At 43.6% G+C, this 12,346-nt stretch overlaps 1 protein-coding gene across 1 annotated transcript in view; it reads left to right on the top strand.

Annotated features, from left to right (window-relative positions):
- SOS2 (SOS Ras/Rho guanine nucleotide exchange factor 2) overlaps positions 1-12,346 on the top strand; it is a 119,334-nt gene that overhangs the window by 34,555 nt on the left and 72,433 nt on the right. Inside the window, exons 2-3 of the mRNA XM_074996177.1 lie at positions 1,203-1,328; positions 9,102-9,233. Of these exons, the coding sequence (XP_074852278.1) occupies positions 1,203-1,328; positions 9,102-9,233 (258 nt within the window). The remainder of the gene's footprint in view (positions 1-1,202; positions 1,329-9,101; positions 9,234-12,346) is intronic.

Below are 12,346 nucleotides of genomic sequence, written 5' to 3'. Positions count from 1 at the left end.
GACACCATTGTGAACAACTTGGCTTATATGTTGAATGAATCGAGTTCATGATCTTGGAAGGGATGCCGCGGTGTTGCAGCAGTTTCCACAAAGTGTCTATCAGTGCTGTCAAAGGCTTTTTCGAAGTCTGTGAAGGTTATGTACAGGGGGCAGTTCCACTCGAGCGACTGCTCTATGATTACTCTGAGAGTTGCAATTTGATCAGTTCAGGATCTCTTGCTGTGGAAGCTGGCCTGGTCTTCCTTGAGCTGTCTATTGATTTCTGTCTTCATTAGCACTGCTCTACCTGAAACATTAAGTTATTTAAACATTTTATTTTGGAATCTGAAGGGCTCTGTGGGTTCCATGCTAGCCATGCAATGGTGTCTGCCTGGATATTTATAAATGGTGTAAAGAAACTTTTTGCCATTGCTTTCCAAAAAGAGGGGGAGGAGAGAAGTGCATTATGGGATGCTGACAATACCCACCCACAACCACCTGCAGTACATTTTTGTCCTGTCAGAAACATTGACAGAAACCCACCATCTAATGAGACAGCAGGAACTGTGGGATAGGGCCCATGATACAGTGCTGGCAATGCTAATGGGGACACACACTATCAACTTTGTGGGCCACTGTGGACATGCACCCTTGACTTTGTAAAATCGGATGCTATGAAATGGACTTTGACAAATTTGATGTAATTTCATAGTGTAGCCATACCCCTCAGTAATTAATTCTGTTCCCTGTGAAATTCACCAGTGCTCTTTTTCTCACCAGCCTAGTTCCTCAGGTTCTCTTTCTTTAATCTCTTAATTCTTTCTCTCTCACCCCAGCTCGAAACTAATCAGTACTATTTTTAAAGGAGACAGTTGCAGCCCTTCCTTCACTTATTCTGCTGCTAAACCAGTGGTAGTGTACGGGAAGCTACTCTTACAGTTGCTTTCTCACTGTCTAGGCAGCTGTGTACCATCAGTCTGCTTTTGATTCTTTTTTTTCCCCTTTGCCACTGAGTTTAATTTTATCATTAAATGAAAGCTTGAGACTGGCATGACTTGATGCCATTGTGTGTACAACATGGAAAGCTTCCTGTTCACCCCATGTGCATGGGAATTTGCAAGGCTATTAAATATGTAGTATTTTAATCTGTTTGTGCTACCATATGCTCATTCTTATATTGATCAATGCAGCGTCTGATTGAATAAAATAATTCTGTTGTTCAGGTTCAGCAACAGGTTCATCCCAGTTTTTCAGCAAAAGAAGATTCCCTCTATTATATTGAAGAGTTGATACTTCAGCTTCTAAACAAACTATGCATTGCACAGCCACGCACTGTCCAAGATGTTGAGGTGAGCACGGCAAAGCTTAATTCATATTGGAAAACATGGGCTTGTTTTCAGAATGCCTGAACTCAACTATTGTAAGTAATCTAATGTTAATTTATAGCAAGGTAGAATATAAGGAGTAGAGCATTTTTCTAATGGATTAGTCAGTGTTCTGCTTTCAGAAATGGAGTTTAATTTGAGCTGCAATTAGTTATGAAATATCTGAACAGAACCTACCTTTTAATTTTTAAAAGAAAATCTGTTTTAAGAAGTGCAGAAAAACATAGCTAGATGTGAATGCTTTTAACTTGCTCTAAAATAGATCAGACTTTAGAATTAAAGCTTGCAAGGATGTAATCTCCTTCTCTATAGTTAATCCCCAAAAGCCAGATCTAAGCATTTTAATGTAATGAGTTAAAACGACCAATTTGAGTCCTGATCTTCTAACTGATAGGGAGTGGACAGGCTGCTAAGATTGTTTATGGACATAAATTGAACTCAGTGGGGCTCGGGGATATGGGGTCATTGCTCCACAAGGAGCTATTGTGACTCGTGGTGACGGGGAGGTATGAAGTAGTGGGATCCTTAACCACATTCTCCACACCCCACTGCCTTGTGGGTTATCCTGGGAAGGAGCAAGGCTAAGGGAGTAAACCCTGACAGAAAATCCTGAGTGGAGTCCAAAGGCGGTTCGGTGTCAATTTCTGGCACTGTCCCGGCAACTCCTGCAGCTGAGCTGGTACCAGACGTGGAGGTTATCCTCTCCTTTGGACTATATCACTAAAGCCGAGAGGAGGACACTGGTGTCTGGGCAGCCCAGAGTCTCCATAATAAGTGCCCAGGCTCACGCCCGGAGAGGTACACCGGCATCGCTGAACAGTGTTGCATCAACACGGGAGGCAACAGATACCAATTATAAGCTCTTGCTTGATTGGCGTAGAGAACGAGCGCCAGGGGTTGCCTTTGATGGTGAGATCCTCACATCTCACTGGACAGTCACCACCCACCTCAAGCTGGGCAGCCCCCAGCCAATAGGGTACTGTCCCACCACAGTTCACCTGCCTCACTGGGTGCGTGAGGCTTAAGGTTCCTGAACCTGACAAGTGACTGAAATTTGGGCACCAGGCAAACCAATAAGAAAATCAACAAGAAATGAGAAACATCAACAATTTAAGCTTGCTTGCTGGAATGTGCGGACCATGCTGACCGGCTTGACTGAAGATCTTCAGGCCATCAGTGACACCCGAAAGACCGCTGTCATCAACGAGGAACTGAATAGGCTCTGAGCTGATATCGCTGCACTGCAAGAGACACGACTTGCAGATTCGGGATCTCTAAAGGAAAAGGACTACACCTTTTTCTGGCAGGGTAAAGCCCAAGAAGAACCCAGAGAGCGTGGTGTTGGCTTTGCTGTCAGAAACACCCTTCTACAAATGGTGGAATTAGTCATGGGCAGATCAGAAAGACTTCTTCGGATCACGCTTCAAACTTGCAGCAGTCCCGTCCACCTGATCAGTGCTTATGCTCCAACCCTGTACGCCACACCAGAAGTAAGAGACAAGTTCTGTGACATGCTTAGTGCTGCTGTAGCGCAAATACCTGCTCATGAACAACTGTACATCTTGGGTGACTTCATTCCAAGAGTTGGAGCTGATTGGGCCTCATGGCCTTCCTGCTTAGGACACTTCGGTGTGGGAAAAATGAATGACAGTGGACAGTGTCTCCTTGAACTGTGCATGTACCACAATCTGTGCATCACAAACACATTCTTCCAAACCAAGCCACAGCACAGAGTGTCGTAGAGACACCCACGCTCAAAGCACTGGCATCAACTAGACGTGGTCATCACTAGGCGTAATAACCTCAAAAACGTCCTTCTGACACGCAGCTATCATAGGGCTGACTGTGATACAGATCACTCACTAGTTTGCTCCAAGCTCAAGCTGAGACCCAAGAAGCTGTACCGCTCTAAACCTTCTGGAAGGCCCCGCATTGATGCCAGAAAGATGGCAAACTCGGAGAAAGCTGAAAAGTTCAGAGAGACCCTCCAGGAAAATCTGCGCAGCGGCCCTGGGGGCGCCAATGTGACATCCTATTTGGCAACATCTGAGGGATACAGTTTACAACACGGCCTTGTCGGTGTTTGGAAGAAGAGCTAGAAACACGAATGACTGATTCGAAGCTAACTCCGATGAGAAGATTCCAGTCATTGAAAAGAAGCGTGCCGCGCTCCTGGAGTACAAACGCTCACCGAGCCAGAGGACCCAGCAAGCGCTTAGAGCGGCCAGAAGAACAGTGCAGCAGACAGCCAGGCGCTGTGCCAACAACCACTGGCTCCAGCTGTGCAGCAGCATCCAGACCTGTGCTGACTTTGGTAATCTCAGAGGAATGTACGAGGGTATGAAGAAGGCATTAGGACCCACCCAGAACAAGATGGCACCTCTGAAGTCCAAATCTGATGAAGTCATTGCTGACAAAGCCAAACAGATGGAGCGCTGGGTTGAGCACTACTCCGAGCTGTACTCACGTGAGAACGTTGTGGTTGACGCAGCCCTCGATGCTGTCGAGTTCCTACCAGTAATGGAGGAACTGGATCAGGAACCGACTGTGGATGAACTGAAGAGAGCCATCGATAGCATTGCAGCAGGAAAGGCCCCTGGCCAGGATGGTATACCACCAGAGGTAATCAAGTGTGCTGCGGACACACTCCTGGAACCCCTACATGAGCTACTGTGCCTGTGCTGGAGGGAGGGTGAGGTTCCACAGGATATGCGCGACGCTAACATTGTATAAGAACAAAGGAGACGGAAGCGACTGCAACAACTACCGTGGAATCTCCCTCCTAAGTGTCACTGGTAAACTGTTCACTCGCGTCATCCTTGGCAGACTCCAGAAGATTGCTGAGAGGGTGTACCCCGAATCGCAGTGGGGATTCCACACAGAGAGGTCCACTGTTGACATGCTGTTCTCTGTAAGGCAGCTGCAGGAGAAGTGCAGGGAGCAGAGGAAGCCACTCTACCGAGCCTTCATCGACCTGACCAAGGCCTTTCACTTGGTCAGCAGGGATGGTCTGTTCAAACTGCTCCACAAGATAGGCTGTCCACCACGGTTACTCAAGATGATCCAGTCTTTCCACGAAGACATGAGAGGAACCATCCAATATGACGGCGCATTATCGGATGCTTTCAGAATCAGGAGCGGTGTCAAAGAAGGAGGCGTGCTTGCTCCGACATTGTTTGGGATCTTCTTCGCACTCCTCCTGAAGCATGCCTTTGGATCTTCAACAGAGGGCATCTTGCTGCACACAAGATCTGATGGGAAACTGTTTAACCTTGCAAGGCTGAAAGCTAAGTCTCAGGTGCGGGAAGTCCTCATCAGAGACATGCTGTTCTCAGACGATGCTGCTGTAGTGTCTCACACAGAAGACCAGCTTCAAAAACTGCTGGATCAGTTCTCCAAAGCATGCAAGGACTTTGGGCTTACCATCAGCCTAAAGAAGACGAACATACTCGGTCAGGATGTTGCTGAATCCCCATCAATCAGCACTGACAACTATACGTTAGAGGTCGTCCACGAGTTTGTTTACCTCGGGTCCGCCATCACTGACGCCCTGTTGTTGGACACTGAGCTAAACAGGAGGATCGGGAAAGCGGCCACAACTCTGTCCAGACTCAGCAAGAGAGTGTGGAATAACAACAAGCTGTACACTCACACCAAAATGCAAGTCTACAGAGCCTGCATCCTCAGCACCCTCCTTTATGGCAGCGAGACTTGGACCCTGTATGCTCGCCAGGAAAAGAGGCAGAACATCTTCCACTTGCACTGCCTCAGGTGCATCCTTGGAATATCATGGAAGGACAGAGTGACCAACACCTCTGTCCTCGAGCAAGCTGGAACCCCAACCTTGCACACCCTCCTCAGGCAGCGTCGGCTCCGCTGGCTTGGCCACGTCCACAGGATGAATGATGGAATGATTCCAAAAGACATCCTGTATGGTGAGCTAGCCTCTGGCAAAAGACCTCCCGGACGCCCCGAGTTGCACTACAAAGATGTCTGCAAGAGAGACCTCAGAGAGGTAGACATCGAGCTGGAGAACGGGGAAGAACTAGGAGACGACCGCAGCAGATGGAGGCAGGGGTAACACAAGAGCCTTCAGAAGGGCAAGATGAGGATCAGACAGCTAGCAGAGGAGGAGCGAGCACACAGAAAACACACTAAGGACTTGCCAGACGCCCACCACATCTGCAAGAGATGCAGCAAGGACTGTCACTCTCGCGTGGGTCTTCATAGTCACAGTAGACGCTGTAAATGAAGTCCTCAGTTGAAACTATAAAGGGTGTGATCCATAGTCTATGCAGACTGAAGGATGCCTACTACTACTGTGGCTGTGTCTACACTAGCTCCCATCTTCGAAGGGAGCATGATAAGTGGAGTGTCAGGAGACTACTAATGAAGTGCTGCGGTGCATATGCAGCACTTCATTAAGCTAATTCACTCCTGCAGCAACTTTGAACGGGGCAAACTTTGAAGGGCTGGCTTGCGTGTAGCCGCAGCTCACCCACTGGTACTTCGAAGTAACCCAGGCACTTTGAAGTACCGGCGGGTGAGCCGTGGCTACATGCAAGCCAGCACTTCGAAGTTTGCCCCTTCAGAGTTGCCACAGGGGAGAATTAGCTTAATGAAGTGCTGCATATATACCGCAGCACTTCATTAGTAGTCTCCTGACACTCCACTTATCATGCTCCCTTCGAAGATGGGAGCTAGTGTAGACAAAGCCTGTCAGTTACAGAATTAGGGTCTTCGTGGGCAGCACTTTTTAGTGGATACATCCAGATTTATATGAGTTTTAATTAGTTCTTACAATTTTTCCCATTAGAAAAATTAACTTTCTTTAATTAAAAAAAAAAAGGGCAGGGAGTGGGGAGGAGGGGCAGGGCAGGGAAAACTAGCCTGACTGACTTTGTAGAATATTAGACAAATGATAGCTGTGTATGTAAGGCACTTTCCGTCTACTACTACAGGGGTCAGCAACCCCCAGCACAGGTGCCAAAAGTAGTACATGAGCTGATTTTCATGGGGTGTGAGGCAGGACCTCAGCCCCTCCCATTTTCCCCCATGCAGCTGGGAGCTTTGCTCAAAGCTGTGCCACCTGTGGATTAACAAAAGGTCAGCTAATGCTACCAACCACCACCTACACAGTAAAGCTCTGCAACTTAATGAAGCTGTTATAAGTATGGCTATTAGTGACTTTAAAAAGTATCACTGGCACTTGGACCATAAATCGAGGTCAAAAGGTCAAATTTTGGCACTCTGCCTTGGAAAGGTTGCTGACCCCTGCACTGCAAAATGATTGTCACATTTTATAGTCTTGTTGATTTGTTATGGAAATGTCTCATTTGTGAGTACTTATAAAAATGTAAAACACGTTTGTTTACAAACTTGATTGCCCCCTGAAGGGGGGGTTGAGTTTTTTAATGTGGGTAGTGATTTTAAATACATTACTTGACGTTGAGTCATTTCATAAATTGTTAGTATTGGTTTATGATGTTTTTTTATTGTACATAGATTTTGATGAAGCTAAATAAACTTACTTTGTATATGTCCCTTAATAGCTTTCATTACTTGTAGCTACCACCTGCTGTGTCTGGATTTGAACTGCCCATGTAGAGGTGAAAAGCTGCTCTTTCTCTGGTTCCCAAATTATCCAACCCTCTAGAATATGGAGCAGTGCTTTGACATATCAGAAATGGTCAGCTGCTCGCCAAACTGTAATTTGTTTTCTAAAACAAAAAGAATGCAAGAAGTTTGCGTGCATTTGATTGTCTCTTGTTGGATGTAATTATGCTCCAGAAAATGCTGTAAGAGCTAAATTTTAGGTATCTATTTTATTAAACCCCAGTACTGATATAATTAACAAGCAGTCCTGTAGCACCTTAAGTATTATTAAGTAATGAGCTTTCCTGGGTAAGACCCACTTCCTCAGATTATTGGAGTAGATATAAGAAAGAAACTTTAAGCCTATTCAATTCCTAAGTCATCCCCATATTATTTTTTTTGGGAGAAGAAAGATCTTTTCTAAACTGCCAGTACTTTAAAGGAAAGAGATCTCAGCAAATAAAATTTTGTTTATACATAGGATTTCATTTTAGTTGTATCTTTTATGTTTTTGAAGTGTTGATAAAAGCACGTAGCAATGTGACAAGGATTTCATTTTAGTTGTATCTTTTATGTTTTTGAAGTGTTGATAAAAGCACGTAGCAATGTGACATAACTAGACTTCTTTAACCTAATTAGACTTTTGTATAAGTGTAGGTGTAGAATGACAATAAGGGCTGTTAGCTAGGGTTGCAGTGTGCTCATTTAAAAGAACTTTGAATCTATCAGTGCATCCAGATTATATACTTTACTGTCAAAACACAGGCAAAAGCTGTATATTGAAGGGACACATCAACTCAGCCATATCCTTGATGATGATTCCTGCAGCTAATAAATAAAGTGTCTGTCTTGTGTGAATAGAGCATCAGCCATCTAGTCCTCATCTAGACGTCAGTCTTGACTAGACACTGGGAAAATTACCATTCAGCTGTGGTGGCAGTTGTAGAGTTGTGATGGCTCTACAGCCCAAACCATGTGTCACATCTGAGGTTGCTGAGGGGTACGAGACTGGAATTGCACAGCCCCGCATATCAGGGCCCCAGGGGAAGAAGAGCAGTTGCCCAGGGCTACCCTCTGAGCCCATGGAAAAGGGGACAGCACATTTATCTGGCTTTAGTTCCTGCTTCTGCCAGACTCATTGAGACTGTGGGCAAGTTGTATCTGCTCTTTGTGCATTAGGGTAATGGTGCCCAATCTTATTACATGGAAAGACCACATAAACCTGGGGGGCATGGAGGAACATTTTTGCGGGGGGGTATGATGGGACCTAGCGCAGCCCCCGTGAGGGTTGGGGAGGGAGCATCACACTGCTCTGCTTTGGCCCTACCTTGCAACTCCAGCCCTGGCTACAACTCTTTTCCTGGCCCCAGATCTACTCCCAGCCTTGTTCCCCTTACCCTGTCCATCCCCACTCTCGGCGGGGGCAGAGTGTGGATGGGGCGGGGGGCACCACCCTGTAAAGTTTAGATACCACTGATGTAAGCACAATCTTGTGTGGACCAAACAGAATCTTCATGCTTCTTTGTGTAAACTAAATTATGACTGACGACAACATGCTAATGAATCAGCCATTTGAGTAGGGTGTTGAAACAGTCTGTGGGCCTTCTTTATGAAATGCTCTGGTGGGCCGAGCATCTCTGTTGTAAGGTATGTCTACACAGTAATTAAACACCTCTGGTTAGCCTGTGCTAGTTGACTTAGGCTAGCAGGGCTCATGCTGCAGAGGGCTTTTTCTTTGTGGTGTAGACTTCTGGGCTTGGGCTGGAGCCCAGGTTCTAAGGTCCTGCAGGCTGGGAGCTTCCCAGAGGCCAGGCTCCTGCTCAAGCTTGAATATTGTCCCTTTATCTTTTTTATGTAGACTGTCTTACTATGTTTGTAGTCAATATGATTGGGCCCCATTTCAGAAGGAGCATTTCTTATCATAATGCAAATAACAGAGGGCAGGAAGGACTGTTTTCAAGAGAGATTTGAAAGGATGCTGTTCAGATGGGGTTGAATGAAAAAAGAAAAGCCAGCGATAGAGAGAGATGTAGAAGTTAGGAAGTGGTGAAGTACAAACATGAAAAAGGAAAGTAGGTGATGGACTGTTTTGCAAGCTTCTGTATGCTGACTGGTTCAACTGCATTTTTTATTTTGGAGCAGGAGCGAGTTCAAAAGACATTTCCTCATCCAATCGACAAGTGGGCTATTGCTGATGCACAGTCTGCTATAGAGAAACGAAAACGAAGAAACCCCCTCTTACTACCGGTGGATAAGATACATCCACTATTAAAGGTATTTAAAATAAGCCTAAGAGTTAATTTTACTTTAAAATGCATTTTGCTAGTTTAGCATACTATTTTAAATGTTCCTTTTTAATTTGTGTGTAATCTGGATTTGTCTTTTCTACAATAGATCAGTTTCTGATATTGACTGAAAGAGTAAAACTAGCCATCTTAGTATACTGTACTCAAGTAAACGTACCACTAAACCAAACTTTTAAATCTCTTGTTGTCGACTTCACTATTTAAAGTGCAGGTCTATTCTGAGCAGTTAACTATGAAAAAAAATGTTGGCACTTTACTCAGTACATCTGCTTCCTTTATGTAGTCAGAGTTCTACCTGGTCATCTTGAGTATTTGCTTTTATTTCTTTTTATTGGCACTATGGAGCCAAACCAGCTAAGAAGGCTAGAGCTGGATACTATTCCTTGTACATTAGCAACAGAGGTGTTTGTTGAATTCCAATTAGTGCTATTTGTGTAGACCCGCTGCTGTCAGTCGGTGCCACTAAGGCATAATTTGACACCCTTGGGATTTTGAAGGCAAAACAAAAAGAAAAAATTTGAATTACAAAGCATTTACTGGGGATTGGATGGGGCTTGAGAAGGAAAGTAGTCACCATGAGGCTCTGATCCCAGATAAACTATATAAAGGTGGAATGTAAATTTTACTTTCAAACTAAGGAAGTTTGATATGGAAATCATTGAGTCTCGAACATTTAAAATCCTTCCCCTCGTGTTGTGTTTAGTGCCTTTTTTCATAGCAGAGCAGCATTTCCAAGTTTCAATCCAAGTTGGTGTGGCCACACTAATCTAAGTTTACTTCACTACATATGTACATGGAAGAGAGAGAGAGAGATCCCTTAGTCAAACTTTCCTCCCCATAGCCTTAGAAAAAGGAAAGTAAGTCAGTATTTATTTACTGTCATGTACTTGTTCCATATCACTAAATGTCAGTAGGAGACTTGGAATGTTTTGTAACCAGGAAGTTTTATACAGAGACCACTAAAACAGCTAGGGAATAAAAGGCTATTGCTTTTGGAACACTGTACGTTAATGGCTTCGATTAGGAGTAATTTACAAGTATACTTTAAAACAGTGCTGTCCAGTAATAATTGAAGGATCGCCACACTTGTGGGTGTTATCCTTCTGTATTTGCCACGGTCCCCACCCCACTCTAACAATGCCTTCCTGCAGAGCCAGGCACCTTCAGCCCTCCTCCCATGTATAAATGAATGTCCTCCCCAAGAGTCAGGCAACCCCAGCACATGTCAACCCTCCTCTATCTGTATATTTCAGAAACTCACTGGAGCTGAGGCCTCTGGAGTCACAGGAGCCGTGCTGCTCCAGGCTGGAGCAGTGCTGGGCTGCAGGCGTTGCACTGTGCAGCTCCCTGCTGGAGCTGCAGGAGCTGTGCCAGGCAAAAAGCTGCAGGGGCTGCCTCTGCCACTACTGCCACGTGCTTGTTCCACCTAGTTGTGGGGCGCATGCACAGAACGGGTGGAGGGCACGCCACATGTGCAGCTCTGAAGATGTGCATTTCGCCACATGGTGGTGTCCTGTTTGCCACTTGTGGTAAACGGGGAGCATATTGGGCACCACAGCTTTAAAAGAAGCATTAAAGATTAGCAAGTTTTGGGAAGCATTTCCGATCTGTACTTACAATAAGATATTTATTCAGTGAAATGTAGCTGCAATTTAGTGTTTAGTCTTCTGAATAAGTGCCATATTCTTCAAGAAAAGAAATAATTGGTGCTGCAACATTGGTATACTTAGTTTTCAGTTTAGTAAAAAAGCTTCTCTAAGGTCAAGGTAAAACTTTTTTTTTTTTGTAGTTTGTTTCAAAGTAATTACTCGGGTTGAAGGAAGCTAGGTCTGTTACACTCTTAGGTACCTGTACTGCTCAATTTCACAGTGGGTATGGCTTTTAAAGTTGCTTCTCCTTTTCCTTTCATTACATTTAATAAAACACAACTTATTTAGAAATTTGTTAGAAATTTCTGTGTGGAAATATTATTAAAATACAAAATTATGCATCAGTATGAGAAGATGTGCTCCTTAAAATATATATGTTTGCATTCTTTTATATCACTGCAAATTGTTTTAAACATTTTTTCAAAAAAAAAAGTGCTATATGTACAGTTATAAGAGAATTAATTATCTAAAGTTCTTTACGATTTGTCTAACATATCCTCATGTCAAAGATAATGATAAGAATAATTCTTGTTGGTCTTTCATGTCTTAACTAGTAGTGCCACTGGTTAAATTTGAAGAAACCATGAAGGAGTGGAAGTTCAGTTTCTTGGGCATTCTGTTGGCTTTTCAAACAACTTTTTAAGTATATGTTTAGTCTGAGTTAGTTATCCATTAATTTTTCAACTTTCAGTCACTCTTGGAAAAAAGCAAACATTTCTTCATATTAAAGTGTTATGTTGGTCTGTTAATATTTGTGCTTCATATTTCCAAAATGTAAAACAAAATTCCTTCTGTCGGAAGGTAACCTTGCTGAATAAAGTTAGCAACTACCATAAAAAATGGAATACATATTTGCTGTCTGTCTTCACCAGAAAGTCTGGAGCTCTTACCAATATCTCTCTCTGGAATAAAGATAATGCTTCTATCTGTTGAATATATTTTCTTAGTTTACTACAGGGGTTGTGAAGGGTTTTTGAGAAGGAAACCTACCTATCTGCTCCAAATAATGCTTTTTCTTTCTCAACTTTACTCTTCACACTTGTAAAATCAGCTGCTGGACAAACATGTAGGATTGCAATAACTAATTTTAAAGGATGCATTCAAAAATATATGATGGCATGATATGAGATTGATGATATTACTAAGATGACAAGACTATCTGTATCTTTTCATAACAGTCTGTTACAAATATGTATTTGGCAAAAGGTGCGGATGGTGTAAACTCTCAGTATAACGTGAAACGTATCATGTTGGAAATGTTTTTGAAAGGGGACCAGCATCTTCCCTGTTTTTCTTCTCTACTCCACTTTCTTTTCTCACAAAGCTTAATTAATCCCTTCGTATTAAAATTTGACTAAGTATATGATTTCTTCAGTTGCACAGATTTCATCTTAGCACTTAATTCCTATTTAAGATTAGTGGTTGATCTAGC

This window comes from Carettochelys insculpta, chromosome 6 (assembly GCF_033958435.1).
Source record: "Carettochelys insculpta isolate YL-2023 chromosome 6, ASM3395843v1, whole genome shotgun sequence".
NCBI classification, from domain to species: Eukaryota; Metazoa; Chordata; order Testudines; family Carettochelyidae; genus Carettochelys; species Carettochelys insculpta.
This window is presented reverse-complemented; position numbering and strand designations above follow the sequence as displayed.